The sequence below is a fragment of the Charadrius vociferus genome, unplaced genomic scaffold, assembly GCF_000708025.1.
Source record: "Charadrius vociferus isolate BGI_N301 unplaced genomic scaffold, ASM70802v2 scaffold198, whole genome shotgun sequence".
Lineage (NCBI taxonomy): Eukaryota > Metazoa > Chordata > Aves > Charadriiformes > Charadriidae > Charadrius > Charadrius vociferus.
This window is the reverse complement of record NW_009649951.1, coordinates 4,357,627-4,378,603: the sequence shown is the minus strand read 5'-3', so window position 1 is coordinate 4,378,603 and position 20,977 is coordinate 4,357,627. Positions and strand designations below refer to the sequence as shown.

Genomic DNA, 20,977 nt, shown 5'->3' with positions numbered 1-20,977 from the left:
CTGGCTGCCACCTATCCCCACAGAGCCACGGAGACTGGTAGGCAATCCTGGAAGTTTGTGGTGGAAACCCCTGCTGAAGCAGGGCAGTGTCCAGTCAGGTCTGAGCATTTTATAAAGGATGGCAACTCCACAACTTTCCAGGCAACCTGTTCCAGTGTTTCACCACCCTCACAGTTAAAACATTTAAGTGGATTTTCCTGTAGTTCAAGTTTGTGCCCACAGCCTCTTCTGGCATAGGGTACCACAAAGAATCTGGCTCTGTTTTCTCTACTCCCCACCCACCCCATCAGGTATTGAGACACATGGATGAGATTCTCCCTGCCTCCAAGCTTTCTCCAGGCTGAACAGTGCCAGCTCTGTCAGCTTGCCCTTGTGGGTCAGATAGTCCAAGCCTTTCATCACCTTTGTGGCGCTTCACTGGAGTCATTCCAGATGTCCAAGTCTCTCCTTGTACTGGTCAGCCCAGACTTCAGACATAGCACCCAGACAAGTCTCACCAGCACTGAGGGGGAACATCACCTACCTCCACCTACTGGCAATGCTCTGCCCAGTTCACCCCAGGACACTGTTGGCTTGCTTCGCTACGAGGGCACTCTGTGGGCTCATGGTCAGGATGGTGTCCACCAAGAATCTTAGGTCTTTTCTTGCCCAGCTGCTCTCCAGCCAGCCTGCCCCCTGCTTCCACTGATGCATGAGGTTATTCCCATGCAGAGGCAGGACTTCTGTGTTTCCTTTTAGACCCCATCAGCTCCAGCTGGGCAAGTTACTGACTCTGCCTTTAGAATCATAGAAATAGTTATAGAGAATCATCTATCCTCTTTGTAGGCAGCAGAAGTTTGTCTCTACAGAGCTGGGGAGAACTACCACTAATGAGTATTATGATGGTAGCTCTGAACACATGAAGGATCAGAGCTCCCTTAAGCCATAACCTTCTACTATCTCCTTCTACCATCACATTCTCTCAAAGTTTCTCACATGATTTTGGCACAGGAGGTAGCAGTTCCCTCGTCCCTACAGCTTGAAACCCAAATCCTGTGTTCATGCTTCTTTAGGGATTCCTCAAAGGAAAGCTTTTGTTCCTGCCTGTGACACTCCCCCTCCTTCAGCCTCCTCTCAATAGGCCACGTTAAAGGCAGCATATGAGGAAGGGAGTGTAGTATTTTCAGCAGGCAGCATTATTAAAAAGACAACAGTGACAAAAGCAGTAAGCGCAAAACAAGCAAAGTCACTGTGATGCTGACAAGATAATAAAAGCCCAAAAGACTGTTCCTGAGCTCCCTACCTAAAAACAGGCCTGAAAAGATGAGTTTATTATGAACCTTCTCCACCAGCTACCAGTTTGTGCTGTGTGTATCAGTTTCTTCAGAGAGAAAGGTCTTTAGGGTCTGGTGTTCTTGTTTTTACTAACAGATGAATGAATTGACTGCCATGCATGAGGGAGTTTGAAAGAGACTCAGTTGTGAAGGCCTGAAGCACTTGACGGTAACTGGCAGTTTCTACTGCTTAAATTTCACCCCAGCATCACTCCTCTCCCTGCCCTATTAAAAAAAAATAAAATCAAATCTTGAAAATGCATGTAAACCTGCACGTATGTTATGAGGGAAGAGGTTAACCAATGCCTCTTAGAAGCTAGGAGGCATCACTGAAAGCACCACTCTCTGCCCCCATTATGAAGCCACCAAGAAACGAGAACTCCCAGGAACCTCCTCCCACCCACTGATAAATGCTGCTTTTCCTGGTCAGCAGAGAGCAGCAGCTCTACCATCAGGAACCTGCGGTCCATGACTTCCCTGCAAACAAGATCTTCATCAATTCTGCCTCCCTCAGCTTGTTTTTCAATTCTCTGTCCCTGTGGCTTGCTTAAGGGACCACAGGTCCATCTTGTCTCATGAACCAAATCTCCACAAGTGAATGCCATGCTTTCTCTTCCTCTCCCCCTGCCCCGACTGCTCCTGCTCTTTCTCACCAGTCAGTAGTCACTGAGGTACTATGAAACAATTTCCAAAAAAGGCAGTCGAAACTCTCTGCTTTTGCCAAACCACAGGATGAATTTGCATTTAAGATTATGTTTTGTCAAGCAGGTAAGTTCCAGTGGCAAAAAAACTGACCAAATGAAATGTTTCACAGGATGCATACATATTTTATTTTGGGAAAACATTAAAAATTGTTTCTTAGTCTATGATATCTATACAGGATTCAGAATATGCAGAGTGCCCTTTTAAACTCAAGAAACATTTGTCAAATGTACAAAAACATTACAGAGAAACACTTGTTAATCAAAGCACAGTAAATGGATGCCATTTTTCAACAGTTCAAAACAGTCTCTAAACCAGTGCAAATTTTATTGCATTAAAGAAAACTTCCCAGCTCACTTAATAAATTCATAATTTATTCACACTACATCCTTTCATGCTCATTACAATACAGTTTATTTTAAGCTCCTAAAAGGAGTTTAATGTGCTTCTAAAAACAGCAAACAATCCCTTTTATTTGCACCACTGATTGATGCAGACTGAAAGAACAAAAAACCCCCATCCGTTTCTCTCCTCATATGCATCACAATCTATAGCATAATAGAACTAGAGTCCAATTCAACTATTCAACTCAAAGATGTAAAAGTTACAAGGGTGTTTGTTTTTTTAAAAAGGTCCATAATGAAAATCTGATATACAGAAGGCACCTTAAGGTTTTTATTAATTATAAGAGAAAAAACCTTTGTTGAAAATGTACAGTTATGTGAATAAGATGACCTGCTTACCATTTAATGAAATAAAGTTATCTGCATTGAAATAATTGTTGAATTAAGAGTTTTAAAAAGAGAAAACTACTGAGTGGATTCTTCAGTTACTTACATTTTAACAATTTGTTTTAAAAATATAATTTCTATGATCTAATTTAATATACATTTTGAAAATATCCCCTATGTTGCAGTTATTCAAGGAAAGCAGTAAACTCAATGAAAGGCATATTCTTCTAGCTGCAGCAATACAAAAAGCCATTAATTCACAGTTAAAATGGAATAAAATTACTCATTCACAAGTGCAATGTAGCTTGAGCTTAACCAATGTGAAATTCCACTAGGAACAAGACTAAGTTACTTCCAAAACAAATGAATTTAGTTTGAAACACATAAAACTAAATAAAATCTTTTCCATTAAAATTGTATTGTCTAAACTTGAGTTTAGATGTGAAGACAAGATATGACTATAAGTAACATGCAGGTGCTTCTAGTAACGTGTAAAAGCCGGTACCTATTACTGTGCCAATACTGCAGCCACATCAGTCTCCTACACCTATGGGTTTTGAAAGTTGCTGTGTCTCGGTGATGGGCCAGAATATATTTATAATTCATAAAGAAACACTTTGTCACTTAAGAATCCCAATTTCAAACCTGTAAGCCCTCATTTGTTGTTTTAATTCTACAAAAAATGGCTGTTCTGATAGGAGCGCATGAAGCTACATATAACTGTTTTATAGCTGGGTGAAAGTATCTTCTCAGCATAAACGACTGCAGTTCAACATCTTTAGGGCAACAATTCAAGGAAGCTTCTCTGTGACAACTGTTATTCCAACACGAACTTTCTAAATTTTTGGCCTTATCTGAAATTCATTAACAGTTTGCATCCACCTATGTAATCAGTTTGGTTTGCACCCTCACTCTGTGCACAATTGCAGGTTTTGAACTCATTACTGATCTGCAACCATTTTTTTCCCATTTGTACGTGAGAATTCCAAAATACAGAGCCATCTTCTGCTGAGCACAGGCTGTTGAGCTACTAGAAAGTATTTGGAGGGAAGAGGTTTTGCCAGAGAGCAAAACGCTACTTTTTCTGCTTACACCGAAAGGAAAACAGAAACGAGATCAAGGTAATCTACACCCCTCCTTCACAACGCTTTGTCTGGCTCATTCACGCATTATGGATTCAAATAAATTTGGGTTACTAGGAGTGTGGTGTCAAACAAATTAGAAGCATTTGTAGGTAACTAAGCCATTCCCTATGTAGCCCAGGAAGTTCATGCTGCTATTAACTTGCAGAGAAGAACTTATGACGCTTTTAGTGCCCAATTTTCAGAAAGACAAAAGTGTTTGCAACGCACTCACAAAAAAAACCAAAACCACACCAACTTTTGAAGTCTTTCCCCTGTTTAATTTTGGCCAGATTTTCAACCGTACAAGTATTGAGCCATGCCAACCTATTTTATGCCATTCTCTTTCCTTAAGCATGCTCACAGTTCTTTCAGCATTCAAATTAGGGAAGCCTGCATCTCAGAAAGTTTGTGTAGGAAAACCTGCAGTCTCCACCTGTTTGCAGGAGACCTAAAAGTCCAAGTGCCATCATGCATGTGAAAGGAGGGAAAGCAACTAGGAAAATAAACACTCAGTTCTTAATTCCTTTCAAATTTTTGTGAACTTTTCTTTTTCCCCCAAAAAAGCACCTCCTTAAATGAAAACTTAATAAGCAAATTCCTTCCAGAGATTTCCCTTTCATATGACCTATGGATTTCATTCAAGAACCAGCTGATTAGTTAGCTATTAAAAAGTAGGCATTAAGAAAATCCAAATTAAAAATAGTAAGCATTTACTTTTGTCATTCTATATTAAAGAATTAATTTCAATAGGCAGATTCAAGATTTCAGGTAATTACATGCAGGACTCCTACCACTCTGAAATCCAGGTATATACAACAGGAATAGAAGTTAATTTGTAGTGTACAGAAATAACAATATGCAGGAGCAAATCAAAGCAAGGTTAATCCTGCAGCTGTCCTTCTCCCCTCAGGCTTTAGGGTGTTTTCTTTTTTTTGTTTAGTGTATATAGCTGGGGAAAGTCTAACTTTTAGCACAAGATGCTGTGACACAATCTGCTTTGCTGTTTTTACAACACTACTGCCTGATTAATCTCTATTTTCAGCAACAGATGGGAAAGTTGTTTTGAAACGAAGGTGATCTGCTTACAGAATTTAGTTCATAACAATACTATTTATTATTTATGGTTTAAAAGAATTTGCATATCACAAATTATCTAAAACAGCACTCTCTGGACCGATTTTCTTTGTCATTTAATGAGCTGGGAGAATTTAAGAATAACTAAAACTTAATTTCTTGCAAGCTGCATTACATAATCATATGTTTTGTCCATTTAACACTCAAAAATTGTTTTTGTGAAGCTGTGTGTTTAAGATCAGTATAGAATTATTTGCCATTTTGATTTGTAGAAGTATTAAGTTGTTTGGACGAATGCTTCAGAGAGACTTTTACTTCAAAAGGATGGAACCGTGCACATCAATTATATAATAGGAGAAGAAAGGAAAATATGAAGAATCAATATCTACTCCTCCGTTGTGATGTAGGTCAGGTATCAGCAAGCAACCATGCATAAGCCCAGAGAATAAAGAATAATAATAATAAAAAAAAAAAGTTAGTGTGCGCTTTCTTGCTTTTAATTGTCAAGAAAGCACAGTATTTTCATCAGGAGAGAATCTGTCCAGGTAATATCCCCATATTAACTTAGGATCAGCACTTTTAGACAAAATACAAGGAATTAGCCTATGATGCGAATGTATTTTGTCACAAATAGTGCAAATCCTTTGTTTTAGCCTCATGAAAAAACAAAAGTTGGTTTTGTTGTTTCATGTAGAAGCTGTTCCAGACAGATCTTCATCCCTCATCATTTTCAAGAATGAAAATTTTGAAGAAAGAGAGTAGTATGAATTAAATACATCCATACTTGGATGTGATTATAGTTTTAGCTATGCTCCTTTAACATGTTACAAATTTTACTCTTTTTTTCTCTAGGAATAATTCCATCAGAAAAGCCACGCCGTTAAATTTCAGCAAAAAAAGGGGAATAAATCTTACCATATTCCTCAAGTAACATTTAAAATGCTGACCAGTATCCAGGCTCTTCTTGCCAAGACTATGACTACTGTAGTCAATTATATATAAGAGGTGAGGAAGTGTCTTATCTACTAGAAGCAATCCAAAAGATGGATTCATCTTTTCAGATTCATAACACTCAAGCATTTCATTTGTGCTAATATACACTTTGAAGACCACATTTATAACCGCCTATTATTCTTTTGGAGGAAGTGGCAGTATGATTTGTCAGATAGAGAATACAGGAAAACCGAGTGTACGTTTCTGGTTTTTACAAATATATAGACATACATTATGAAAAGGTCAGCCAAAGATAATATAGAATACTGATTGGGACAAGGATCAGGAAAAGGGTAGCAATTTTAGGTAATGTGATCTGACAACTGCATTGCAACTTCCAAAGACTCAAATATTTACATTCATACATACATACCGCACACCAATAAAAAGATCCCTCTTTAGGTAAAGGTAATTTTAAAGATGTAGTGAAGAATCTAAGTATTCTGTGGCAGAAAAGGTATTTCATTAAAATACACAAATATTGGTGGCCCTTAAGAAAGTCACCAACTGTAGGCTGCTGTTTAATAATCACCTTTTTGAGCAACTTCATATTGTGGGGGAAAGGTTTGAGGAGGGAAAAGGAGAAGTATATACAGGAAAAAAACAGCAGATCAATCACTGAAACCAACTCACCCAATCAATACAGTTTTAAAACATTTTAACGTACTTTACACTGTGTCTCATGAGATGAAAGACAAGAATATATGTTGTAGCTCAATGAAACTGCTTTGACAAATTGTTCAATTATCACCTTTTGGGATTCAAAGTGTATATATCACCACTCTCCTGGTTTGTTCACCTCTACTTTTGTTGCACTGAAGTTTAGCGTGTGTCTTCCTCATTTTTATATTAAAGGTGCTCCAAAGCACTTCCTACAACACTCAACCCTGCTGCTTGGTGGAGCATCTATTTTCTGCATCTTTTCAAGAACATCCTTTGGTAGATTTTTATGTGCAAGTCTGTATTCACTGTCAAAGACCTCTGAAATAGAAAAAGCATAGTTGAAGTTATTTAAGAAACCCTGTACAGTGCACACCACTGTTCTTATAAAATACTTTCAGTGATTTTTATATAATAACAAAATAATTATCTTAACTAGCTGCTGATTTTAATTTTTTCAACGTGCATCCTTGCAGAGAACCTGTAAAACATCTTCATGGGGGAGCATCACAATGCATCACAGTGGATGCTCATTACTTCTATCACAGTTCAGTTTGTCTGTTTCCAAGGTATTTCCCCTGCCACACCCTGTAAGGGAGTCCCTTTGCTTGCATAATACCAAATAGAAGTCAGGGTAGAGGAGATCAGGAAGGGGTGGGCAACGAGGTCTAATACATGGGTCAGAGAAGATGGACAAGACTGGGAACAAGTTTTCAGACATGAGGAATTAAAGCTTCAAGCTAATAAACTTTGTTTAAAATACTGGATTACTGGTTACAAATAAAGCCAAAATTAATGGCCCCATCTGAATTACATTTTCATAAAAGAAACACCTACTTGAAGAGTGACAGCACAGTACTTTTCAATTAAACACAGCAATTGAACAATTACTTAGAAACTCATGGATGGAAAGTCGATTTTATATACTAGTTTTCATGAAAAGTTTTCACAAATTTTATACACAGGCACTAAGCATTTCACAATATTTTTTACTTACCAATGTCAATGTTCTCTCTCCCAAGAGACACCAGAGACAGAAAAAGAATTTCTCTGTAAAAACTCCTAGGAAATATTTTGAAGGGCAAGTCAATGAAAGCACCAACTATCCTAAGTTTAGAAAGTCAATGTTGAAAATGCTTATCTTCCATTATGTAGTTTCTGCACTGTTAATTTTACATGAAGAAAGTGACCAATCTACATGATTACTAGCTCAAAGTTTTTTTCATGCCTGAATATTTTTCCTTAACACACGAAGTTATATTATCACCAAATCCCAGCAGTCACATTTTCTACGAAAAACCCTTCTGCCAAATGTGCCATAAAGACTCCAGAAAAACAAGAAATACAAAATTAATCACCACTTTTAACTCATTCCTGCCTGAGGGTGAAGTACAGGGAGCAGGCTTATTTCAGATCACCCATACTTTGTTTTTTGTTTCAGAATGTCACAATCTAGCTCAGAACTGGATATCACTAAACAATTAAATATTAATTTTGTAACTTGTGGAACTCATAAAGATTCTTCTCTAGGCAGGCAGATTAGTTCTTCTTTCTTTTTAGTAACTACAAACCACAGAAGCAAAGATGACTTAGCATGACAGACAGGATGCTGCACACTTGTATTTATTAATTTGCTAGATCTGGAGCAACAGCAAAATCTGTATAGTCAATATGCAGATTTTTCTCTTATTCATTTGTAAAATATCCATTTTGATTAAAGAATTACACTTATGCATTTGAATTGGATGAATTATGCATCTGGCTACAGAACGCATCTGTTTGTAAACATGAGCATAAACAAGTATACACAGTATTTGGTGGACGCAAATGAAACTGAATATTCCCAAGAGCTCCTTATGGAATTATCATTATGAAGTGTAAATGGTCTGATCTTGTTTAACTTTGAGTGGGGAGAAAGTAAGAAATTAACCCTTTACCTCTGTCGTTTCACATCTGGCTTAACTTGCTGTAGAAGGAGGTGGATTGGTTTAACAACATTATTGTGCTGAATACTTAGTTTGATGTTCTCCAACAAAGTGTTTGTTGCCTGCTGATCTTCTGCCACTGTGGACGGTCTCTTTTCAGAAGAATCTGGGAAAGGCAACAGTAAAGATTTTTTTTCCCTTTAATAAGCAGAAGGTATTTCAGAAAGTGAGATATACATACAGAACTCAATTTACAGAAATTTTTTTACAATGGAAAGGTTTTGCCTGCTTATAGCCTGTACTCCACCACAAAAGCGACTGGATGCAACAAGTATCCATGTGCAAGACCTCCCACATGACGAGAGACTGAAGAGTATCCAGCATCAGATGTTGCCTGTGATGGTTTGTTAGCTCAGATTTATTGCTGTGCTTAAGTTTCAAAAACTAATTTCACTCCAAGGAGGTTATTTTTACACAAAGGAATAGGAATAAAACAAAAGAAAACACTGCCACGTTTCTTATCAATGAACCACTTTTACAACTTTGGGCTACATACTGAAATAGATAATGCGCAGTTGCGTCAACAAGGAAAAATTTATCAAGACACGCACCATCATGATTTGTTGCTTACATTGCCACTTCCAGAATAACACTGAACTATTATTCTATGGAAAACAGTGACTTGTGAAGGAATAGTAAGTCCGTTTACTGGCAAAAAAATAAGGCTACAGATTAGGCAGCATGCACGTGGCATTCAAATGGAATGTGGACCAAGGGTAGTAATCATCATCACACCAACCTAAGGTTTTTGTAAAATTAACATATATGATGGTTTACAAATGTAACTTCCTGTTTTCCAAATACTCTCTGACACTGCTGTAGAGCCTATCTAAAATACTACTACCTTTTTTCCACATTTAAAACAGGCCTTCTGCTCCTTTATTTACATAAATACATACATTTATGCATCTTCATTCACGTCTGAATGCTTTGGGGACACTTTTCATGTATTATGCTCAAATCAATATGCTTTTGTAGAAGCTGAGGGGCACACCACATCTTATTCTGTGCTCTTGACTGTAATTTTCTGATCCACCTGTTTCTTTTCAGGACACTTTTCAACAAACCATTTTTTCTTCCTTAGAACTAGAATTAGCATGCTACATAGTTTTAAGCATAGTTTTCAAAAGTTAAAACACAGACTGAGAAGTTTAGGTCAACAAAGAGTTTTTTGCTCATGACGAGTAATGAAATCCTGAAGCTCTCATAACCAGTCTGCTCGTTTTTTCTTCCTTGGAAATCAAGTTATGGTAGACAAAGGCTTTCTTCGATCTGACTTTTTGACTTGTGTATGACATCTAAAGAACAGATAACATACCTTTTCATACAGATCAGTAAGATATTTTTACAAATAATTTGACACTGACACTATGTTAAGTATCTAAAGGATTGCAGATGCTTCGTGCACTAAAAAAGCTTTCCAACTCAATGGGCTGTGTACACTTCAGACACTACAAAATAACTGTTTCATTCCATAGCCACTGCTCCCTCTGCTTTCTGTAACATTTGTTTTACTTACTGAGGTTTCTCCAAGATATATACAGAGGCTCCCCTGGCTCTTGGTGGAGATTGATATTGTCCCATAGAAGATGGATGTACACTAGCTTGCTATCTTGAGCAAGAGATGTCAAAGGAAGCTAAAAAACATGAGGAAAGGGAAGAAGACTTAAAAAAATCAGTACAGCCTTATTATTTAAAAAACTGCTCTTTTACTCATTTTACAAACAAAAAAGGTTTACTTTATTTATCTTGAATCCAACAAACAGGAACCATTGATGTCTTCTAGAGGAAATTGCACTCAACCAGAGCAAAGCACAATTACTGCAACATTTCATTGCCTTTTCTAGTTTAGCCTAGTGTATGAAGACCATTCAGTTCTCTATAGATATCTGAAGCAAATATTTATGAGTATGTATCTGAAAATAATTTTTGTACATCAAACACATTACTCAATTTGTACTACTTTTCATGCCATACCTTAGTATTTTCTGACCTGATTAAGATTTGGTATGCATGTATAAGTGTTGGTCTTCCCAACAAGCAGAAAGAATCTGTATTTGCATATATTTGCATACAAATAGGAACGATCTATTTTCATTAAAAATATATGGCAATCAAAACAATAGTTCCAAAATTATTCTATAAAATTAAGTGCCTCTGGAATCACTAGTACAACAAGAATTAGCGGGCAAGAAAAATTTACCACTAGTGTGTCAATTCAAAGTATTAATTACAAGATATTATATCCCATCTTATGGTTTTCCTTGATAATGCATTGTATTTTTCCAGTATGCTCTAGATTGCATTAGTCTTGGTCTTCAACTATATTTCTTGGAAAATTGTTCTTGGTTCTAGGTGTTGTTTTATTTTAAAATTGAGAGAGAGAATTTTAAAATTAAAGTGCATACAAGTAGACAGGAAAATATTACTTCTTCATGTGCATCATATATAAATACCTATTGAATTTGGTACTTACATACACAAATCATATAGGTTTCAGAAAAATACATGCTCCTTAAAATGGGAAAAGCAAAATACTCAAAAGATAGCATCTATTCTACATTCTTTTGTTCTATTCATATAGAATAGAACATATAGTAATGAAACTCAGTGGATTTTGAATAGCAAAAACTGTTAGTGGAAAAGAACAAAAAATACTGATGAATAACTTTAAATATTTGTACACACTATATGGATTACAATGTATTGCAGTTTATGAGCTCTCCACAAACACATCTTATTTCCTTCCACACATCAGCCTTCTCTTTAATGAATCTTACTCTCTGACTTTTTAAAAGAGAACAGCTTGACTAGAATTTGAATGCTGTATTCGCTCATCTTCCTTCAAGACTCCTTGTGGAAAACAAAACCTATCAATTTGTATTACAGAAACTAGGAACCTAGATCCAAGCTACTCAGCAATCACTTACCCACTTTTTTTGAATCGAACTCTCAAATTTAGCTTACTCCAATAGTTGCAGTTCTAATATGAGGAAGTCACTCACCTGCACTCCATCATTACAGTGTTCAGATGTTAGAATGAGTCCAGGTAAGTTGCTAGGTAGATCCAACCGTCGGAAATACCAGACTAGGTTCCAGAAAATTATGGGGTGTTGATTGATGAATTTGGATGTATGAATTACTTGCTCTCCCTCATTTTCCAACAGTGATTCAAGCTCCTTACGCAGTACCAAAGGGCTCAAGTAGGGTACAGATACAGGGAGAGGATTAGGTCTTTTTATTAAAGGATCCTAAAAAGAAAACAACACACACAAAAGAAAAAATGGTTGGTGTTTTTTTTTTTTTTTTTTTTTTTTTTTTACAAACCCAAAGATTTTTCTTCCAGAAATACTCTTCAGGATTACTTGCCCTGAAACGCCCCCATTGCACAGGTCTTTTTGATATTTGGAAGAAGCCTTTGGAAGTACCGAACGCACAATAACTTTAATAGCATCAGCAGTTTTGACTGCACAGGTGTTTCTTAACTTTAAAGAACAATCACCTAAGCTCTGCATTATGTGAAAAAGACAAAATGCTCATGTTATAACTTGTTCCTGATTATGCAGTTTCAAGCTATCTAAGCCGGTACTAAGCCCGTGGCGATACAGACAGCAGAAAATGTGGAAGTGAATCATGAGTTCACACGTTAAGACACCTTGACAATAAAAAGCACCAGGAGAGAGGAGAAACACTTTATTTCACATGTAAGAATAATGTGATAGTCTCAATACTGCCTCTTACCTTCTCCCAGCCACTCAACAGGTAAGCCTGACAGAATATAGAGGAGGAGTGTAAGTAAATGCTTGGGAAAGTAACAAACTCTTGCAACAGTGTGTTGCTTGCTGTGAGGGTGTGCTTCACTGCAAACCTGACCTTTATCTCCTGTAACCCTTCCCAAGTGATAATCACCCGTGGTGGGCATAATTGGTGCATCTAGTTCTGATGGCTGCACCCAGCCCAGCATGGTTTTTGGGAAACAGATAACACCACAATAACCAAGGGCTAACTTGAGCAATGTGCCCACTTAACCACAATACTGGTACTGTGGTCGATATGCAAATATGGCTAAGTCAATCATATTACCCCCCTAAATGGTGAACAGCCCAAGAGCCCTCTGAGCTCTCCTGCACAGCAGCAGGCAGCATGCCAGGATGTCCCCTTGAGTAGGGATGCCTCTCAAGGTTACTTCTTGAGATTCAGAGATTCCTTTCCACAACAGATCCTTCGTAAGTGACTAATAGCATGCTAAATTTTTAAATCTTAGGTAAGTGATATAAAGGATTGATTATGCATACATAATGAATGTATGATTAGACATAAACGTTGACAAAGTCTGGGACTAGGATTGGATCCAGCTGAACCTAGACTCCACTCTGAGAAGGAGCTTAGAAAGCAAGGGGGTCTTTTCTGAATGTTGACTCAACAGGAGTGTCTCCCTGACAGTTCTGTCTGACCCTGTCCTCTATGCAGTAAATAACCAAGTGTGCCTTGCCATTGAATCTCACTAAACCACTGTTGCATTTACTATCAAACTTTGTTAAAACCCTGTTTTATATCAATAAATGTACCACTGCTTCCCTTTACAAGTAAAGTGCATCACTCCTGAGACATTTCCACCGTTGTGTTTAGTCTGCTGTAGAAGTTGGGTTATTTTTAAAGCAAACTTCCAGTTTTAAAACGACAAAGACTAGCGTCATTCTGCTAGAGAGAATGTTTCAAATCAAGCAGCACTGTTTGTACAGTCTACTGAAAAAACAATTTTAGATTAACTGAACCAGGATTATATTTGTCACAAGAACATGAAAATATGCTTGGCCGTTCTATTGCCCCAAATGGACAAGAACGCTAGTAGTAGAACATTATTCACTGTAAGTTCATTGCATACAATATTTTGCTGTCAACTGAACAGGTAGCTTGTAGACTTACCACAACTTCTTGCAAACTATTTGGAAGACTAACTGTTGAAATGCCGTGAGATGGTCTCTGGGAAAGATCAATGTTCTGCAGCGGACCTCCAACACTGTGGCTCCGAGTCAAGGACACCCCCCTTTTTGGTGGATTATTGGCAGATGTCTTCACAGTTCTGGGATCTTTACTCTGTTCTTCTGCCACATCACTGTTTGGATTTTAGAAGAGAATATGCTAATATGAAACTATTCAGCATTCCTATGGCAACAAGAAGGAAGCAGAGAAAGGCTGCCAAGTAAGTAACCCAAACCAAGTTTCTCTATTAATAAGGAATCATATTTGTCCAGTTAGCTTCACAGTTTAGGGAAAACAAAACAAAATGCCTCTCAGAACAGTATAACCATCCCTCCAGAAAAGCAGCTAGTTATAATCTAAGACATGAATCTGAAAGTATTGCAATTCTGTATAGGTACCACTGCTCTGGTACAGATTTATCTTGCTTAAAAAAACAGCATAGTACAGTTTTGTCAACACACAAAGATTATATTGTTCTGCCTATGCTCATTTAAACTTTCTCTTCTCTTTACATTTACTTTCTCTAAATGTCATAACCAGAGCAAAAATATTACAGAAAACAATTTATAAGTTGCATGCCAAAATAACTGAAAAAATAAAATTATAAGTGTCAAACTCATCCAACAAGATAACTTAATCAAACTCCTACTACAGGCTTGTCAAATTTAACCCATACAATCAAGCTGCTTGCAGATCTGGGGATATTGATTTTGTGCCCCTTACAACTGAAACAACGGATAAAAACAATTCAACTACAATACAGAAGAAAAAACATCAAGTGAAACAGAAAGGGCCTGCTTCCAAATAATCTGAAAAGAGAGGGAAGAGATTAGTTTAGAGGTGACCTTCATTCCTAAGTTTGACTTTAGTTAAAAATATAGGACATCAGAGTTTAGAGATTAACATAAGCAATACCACCTTTGAGTATTAAGACAAGCTGCTATCCCATTGATTGAGGTTTTAATAGTCTGACATAGGCATTAGCTTATTAGCTCACAGGCACTGATACACAAGAATTCCAAAGTGAATAACAATTAAAAAACACCCTATTACAACAAAATGTCAGCAAATTCCAGGAAAAAGGTCATAATTCCTAGCAGCACTGTTTTAGTTCTTCCTTCTTCTAACATGACACCTTCTCCTTAATGCTTCTTTCCTCAAACTGTTTCAAAAGTGGTACTGTTTTTCTGAGTTTCAGTTTTACATCAGTATTATTTGTCACAGAACACATGCTCAGTAGAAGTGCTGAGTGCTCCGAGAGCTTTCTCTCAAAAAACAGTGTTCCAGCAAATGGACTTATTTTTCCTCATAATGCAATATAAAGGAGCAGTAATCCTTAAATTTCTTTGTGTCTTTAAAAGGCTAGTGTGTTCTAACAATGCAGAGCTCTAGTTATTGGTCAACAGCAGATGGACCTGAGGATTTACTTCTATAGTCGTACCTCTAAACCCCACTCATTTAGTGGAATCAGCTTACTTCAAATTGATAAAAACACACTTAAAACATGCAAAAAGAGTGAGAGGAAGCAGATGATCAGTAAGCAACAGTTATACTTCCCCACCATATTTGGTACACAAGCCAACCTTCACCTTAGAAGCTGAGGAGAAATACTGGAAGTGTTGAGACATTTCTGACAGAACTAACAACCCTGCTTTACCCACCTCTGCTCAGCTGCAGAGCTAGTTTCTTCAGCTATGGTGTGGCTGGACTGCGGGTGATCTGAAAAACTGATCAAGTCAGCAACAGCTGGACTGGACAACAGTTTCTGCTCCAGGGGATCCGTGGTTAATGGAAGGGTACCACTCTGTAAACTATCTCCTGAGGTACTTTGCTTCAGGAAAAAGCTAAGTTAGAACACGAATGGGAGGGGAGAGAAATACAAAGGTTAAGATGTGAGCATAAAGTCATTTAAAAAGTTAATATTTTTTACATTTGCTTCCAAAGAGTAGTAAAAATAAGGAAACACAACATTAAAAAGCCTGACAACAGGACAAAAACTTCATCCTACTCTCTCCACTGTAACTTATATAGGCAGAGTAAACGAACACATACAGAGATTTTATCTGCGAAATAAGAAATCCTATGCTGGACCTAAGTAATTGCAAGTGATCTTAATTTGTCATGATTCCCAATCAGCAACAATATATCTATAGCTGACACATCACTGAAAACAATTGTTATTGTAATGTGACATTACAGACTAGAAGACCATACACCATTATGGGCAAAAAACAACAGGAACGTATCTTGCTTTGCTAACGTCTTTTAAATATACACTCTACAGATGTTCAGTTTCAGCACAGAGAACACTAATGGATGCTCTGTTTCACAGCAATAACCACCACAGTGAGAATCCATTTTAAATTACCTTAAAATAAGTTCCAGCCTTCACAGTGCAATTAAAAGAGGTAAAAACAGTAAGCAGAGAAGCTTAAACTGGAGAACTACTGGAGAAACAGTAAGCTGGAGCATCTGTAACTAAAAGCTGTTAGTAAATTTAATTTGTGAGAAATTCTTTGCAGGCAGATTTAACAAACTGCTTCGGTTTTAAAAAGTTCATGATCCATTACCTTTCAAAAGCTAAACAAAATGAAAACAGACTTGTACCTTCTGTAGAGTAAGGCTTACAAAGAAAATATGAAAAGAAAAAGTGGTAAAAAGGCAACCAGTTCCTTGCTTTTTGGTTGTTTTACAATGAAACTCAATAGTTTACTTGACTTATAATTTCCTTCAGTACAATCATGACCATCAAACAGGCAGAGACCTTCTTGTGAACATCTATACAAAAAATACTAGGACATATAACTAAGATCCTTTTGTGAAAAAACAGAACCATGTACAAGTGCAAAGGCAGAAAGAGAGTATTTATAAAACCCACTAACCTTGCAGAGCCACGCAGGTCTTTAAATTCAACATTAAGTAAAGGTAGGAAGGTACTTTTACAGAAAGGACAGGTAGTGTTCAAGTTTGAATCATCTGCTGTCCATCCAGCCATAATTTCTTCATCATAAACCAAAGCACCACAAGCTCTACATTGAGAGCAGCTTGACATCAACACCTAGAACAGTGAAGAATTAATATTATCAGTCTTGTTTCAAGATTCTTTTATAATTGGCTTTATAGGCTTAATATCCACAGAAGCTTAACAGGTATCAGAATGCCACTTGGGAGGCAGGAGTTCATCATTACTTACTCACCACGCTCATAGTTATCCTGTCCACACAATTTTTGCCAATGAAATGCAAATACTAGTAATTTATTTTTGTTAGGTATTTTGAGATCTGGAAGAAGTATTACCCTGAAATGCTACTAATTTAGCATTTGCAATTGCTCGCTCCTGTGAAGACTTCAGCATCTGTCAGACATGGGGGAAGCTTTTGGCACCTTCTCACAAAAGCCACCCCTGTAGTCTCCCCGCTCCCTATACGTGGAAACACAATTTAAGTGGAAAAACAGAAAGTTGTTTCTAACCTAATAAAAGTCTCATCACTAAATCAGTTGAGAACTGGGGAAAAGACAGTAAAAAATAATCCTGTACTAGCTGAAGAATTGTCTATAAACCTTATTTTTTAGGCTTTCTCTTGTATCATTGTTTCACTCTCATAGGAAACAAAACCAAAAAACCACCACCAAACAAAACATATAAGATATTTTAGATCAACCCAGCATAGAATATATTTTAGATCTGATATATTCCAGATATTTGCCAACAACAACATTTTTCCTTTACTATGCAGTGCATAAGTTTCACAAGCCTAGCCCTCCAGAAGATCGAACATAAAAGAAAATTACATGGGACCTAGGAAAATAACACTACAGCTGAAAGAAAAGTGACCAAGGCAAACACGGTGACCACTGCCTATGTATCTGAAGTCTGAAAGCATCTGAAGGCGATAACTGAAACAGAGAGGCATAGTAAATCGTTACTGCACTGGGTTTGCTGGGATAGAGTTAATTTTCTTCATAGCAGTCTTTATGGTGCTGTGCTTTGGAGTGGTGATCAACTCTGTGTTGATAACACACCAATGTTTTAGCTATTGCTGAAGAGTGCCTTACACACCATCCTTTTCTTTCTCATTCTGTCCCATACCCAGCAAGGAGGCTGGGGGTGGACAAGAGGCCTGGAGGTGACACAGCCAGGACAGCTATCTCAGCTGGCAAAAGAGATACTATATAATGTCATGCTCAGTGATAAAACTGAGGGTGTGGGCAGCAGTTTTTCCAAGGTAGTTGTCATTTGGGGCGGCTGCTGTCTGTGGTCAACCCACCACAATTATTTAGTAACAACACATAGTTTTCATAAAGGGGAAAAAAACAAACAAACAAACAAAACAAAAAAAAAGAGCTTGAAAGGGGAAAAAAAAATATCTTTGTTTCTTCTCTAATTTGTCTAAACAGGTAATTAATACATACTGTAATATTGAATAATTGTACCTTTCATCTATAAGTTTATTAATCTTACCTCCATTGCATAGTTCTGGAAAATGCTGGATAAACTAGTATTATGTGAAGAGCTGTGCTCTGACTTCTCAGAATCTAGAACCTTCATACTTCTTGGGAATGAAACTTCACCTGTACAGAAAGAGTTGTTTGGGTCTTATATTCAAGGAAAGAGTAACTCATCCATTCCCAAAGAAAATAATTTTGTTCAACCAAGATAGAAAATTATACCAGAAGATCTCCAAAGATCTTCTGTAGCTCTGTAACTTCACTCATATTATAATTACAATATAGATAAGTATCAAATTTGTGATTAACATTTCAAAGTTCTTTTTCTCCAACACAATATATCACAGACTGGTAAAAAAAAGGCATCAGTGAATAAAATCTGAAAACACAAAGAAAGAATAAAGAATGGTGAAAAGCAGTAAGATTGTTCAATTTACATATTCTAAAAAGTTGCTCAAGATTTCTTGAATGAAAGATCCACATGGAAAGAGCAGACAGAAGGATAGTGCCAGGCAAGACACATGATACCAAATATGCCATTACTATGCTTAAGTTTTCCCTGGCTAACATTGCTGTAAAACAAATAATCTTTCTTTGGCTGGGTAAGGCTGGGTTTTAGGGTTGTAAGCTTTGCTCAGGAGAGAGGGAAAAGGAGTTGGAAAATATTCAGCAGAAGGAAATGGTTGGAAACAGTTTTAGGAAGCAAAACTATCAGTGTTACTTCCTCTGACAAGCCAAGTCAAACTTTCTTATTCAAAAAATCACTACCAGAGTCCCCTTGTCATAAAGGTGGCTCCTCTGCTTCTTCAGCTAAAGTTTGTTTCTGAACAAATTTTACATATCCTGTTGAAGGCTGCCACTCTTTATAGTTAGTTCTTATAACCCTCCTAACTAACTGGAACGATAAGATACCAAGATTTTGCTAGACAGGGCCAGCCTATGTCCAGCCTGTAAGACAGTTCTTCATCTCTTGATGCAGGTGGCTTTACAATATTCGCATCATTAAAGTACTGCAAAGAGAGCTAAACCAAACCCCCATCTGGTTCAGTAACCCATCTTTTTCTCAAAATAAGAATCAAATCTAATTGAATGAAACCTGAACTGAAAATTATTAGACTTACTTCATCCAGTTTTAGAATGGGGAGGAGGAGAGTGGAGCAGAGAAAAGGACAATTTAGCAATAGGCATATATTCATCAATTATTTACCTTCACAACTTTAAATCAAGTATGCATCCAATACCCTCTATTCCACAGAAAAGCTGATGCTTTTTTTGTGTGTGTTGCTTTGGGTTTTTTGTGGGCTTGGGAGTGTGGGGTTAGTTTTGTTTTTTGTTTGCTTGGGTTTTTTTTCCCCTCAAAAGATCTGCCTCAGTTAGGCAACTATTTGCAGTTCTTGAACATTGCTCTGCTTTTCTGTATTAATATTTCAAGAACCTCCAGGGTATTATGACTTTACATGAATAAGCAGGTATTCCTGGCTATAACTAGTTAGGAATCTTCCTAATCACATACACAGTGGAAGTATTTTTACAGTTAAATCCCTGTATTTTGTCTCAACTTTTTATACATTCAACAAAGAGAGAAGCATTAGCTACTTGCCACTGCAAAAGAAGAGTATTGAATGGAAATACAAATCTTCTTGCACTTACTTTAAGAGCATGAAATAATTTCAGATTACCATAGCTTCCACTATTACGAATGATTTCACACGTAATAGTTTTCCCTGTTTGTTGTATTATAAACAAGTTATGAAGGGGAAAAAACAACAACAAAAAAGTCTCACCTGCACTGTAATGCTGTCTTCCTGCATCTCCACTGCTACTGCTACTGCCGAGACTAGTAGTGCTTTGTGCAAGCTCATTTGTAATCAGCCCTGGGTCTCCAGTTCTTGATGACAGATTATCTCCTAAAATACTATCTTCAAAACCAGCAGGGAAGTTAAAGTCTGGTCGATTGTTTTCTTCCTTTAATACAAGAAGAAGAAAATTAGCATTTCAGAGTACTTCCAGATCCATTATTTGACTTCCACCTTTATACTACTAAGTAAATAATTAAAGTAGCAGAGTAAGACAAAATATTGATGAAAAAAATCTGAGATATAAGATAAATCTACGCAACCCCAAAAAGAGCAGATATTCGACAAACCAGAAGGATATTGGAAGACTGAAAGGCCTTAGCAGTGAAAATACTTAGCTAAGGATCAAACTGAGTGACAAAGTGACAGGGATATAAACTCCTTCATTACAGGAGAAACAGGAAAAATGATGCAGAAATTGTGATTTGGCAGACATGACACAAAATGAAGGGATTTTCAGAAAAAAGGTGTAAGTTAAATTTGTATTTTCAGAAATGAAGACAAGAATGAAACATACCAGATGGCATGATGCAGTAATAACACAGTCACTAAGACACGCAGGCTGTGACAAAGTATAATAATTAGGATATTAAAAAAAAGAAGTTGCAGAAATAAAAGAGGAGAGAATGAAAAGATCCTTGAAGGAAATTAAAATAAGTCACGTTAAGGGAATTATGATGTGCCATTAAACAAAATTCTACAGAACAGGTCAATATAATAGAAAGGCATACAGGAAAACCTAGGTCACAGGAAAAATACGAGTGAATTTACTAGATCTCAGCCTGTCCTTTACTACTTTCAATTTCAATCCTCACCAATCTGACTTCTTAGGTTTGTGATTTGTTTTCACAACCTCCTCTTAGTTTTTTTTTAAATAAGACAGGCAGTATGATGTCATTTAAGATGACATAATTTTATTCTTACTAGGGTTTCTTGGTGCAGTTTCTTTAAATATAAATAAAAAGATAAATAGCTAAATAAATGCGGGAGGAATGTTGAGAACAAAAAGTAAAAATTTAAGTTTACTGCATCAGGACTGTTTAATTTGCTTTTGTCCGAGAAGTGGGGTTTTTTTTAATGACAGAGGAAAACTCCACCATACATAAA

At 36.9% G+C, this 20,977-nt stretch overlaps 1 protein-coding gene across 1 annotated transcript in view; it reads right to left on the bottom strand.

Moving 5' to 3' along the window:
* Nucleotides 1-6,639: 6,639 nt before the first annotated feature.
* The window catches only part of DENND4C (DENN/MADD domain containing 4C), a 48,354-nt gene continuing 34,016 nt past the window's right edge, over nt 6,640-20,977 (bottom strand). The window contains 10 exon segments of the mRNA XM_009891505.1: nt 6,640-6,918; nt 7,595-7,659; nt 8,535-8,688; nt 10,102-10,219; nt 11,588-11,833; nt 13,509-13,698; nt 15,227-15,409; nt 16,448-16,623; nt 18,028-18,137; nt 19,799-19,979. Of these exon segments, the coding sequence (XP_009889807.1) occupies nt 6,782-6,918; nt 7,595-7,659; nt 8,535-8,688; nt 10,102-10,219; nt 11,588-11,833; nt 13,509-13,698; nt 15,227-15,409; nt 16,448-16,623; nt 18,028-18,137; nt 19,799-19,979 (1,560 nt within the window). The 3' untranslated portion in view covers nt 6,640-6,781.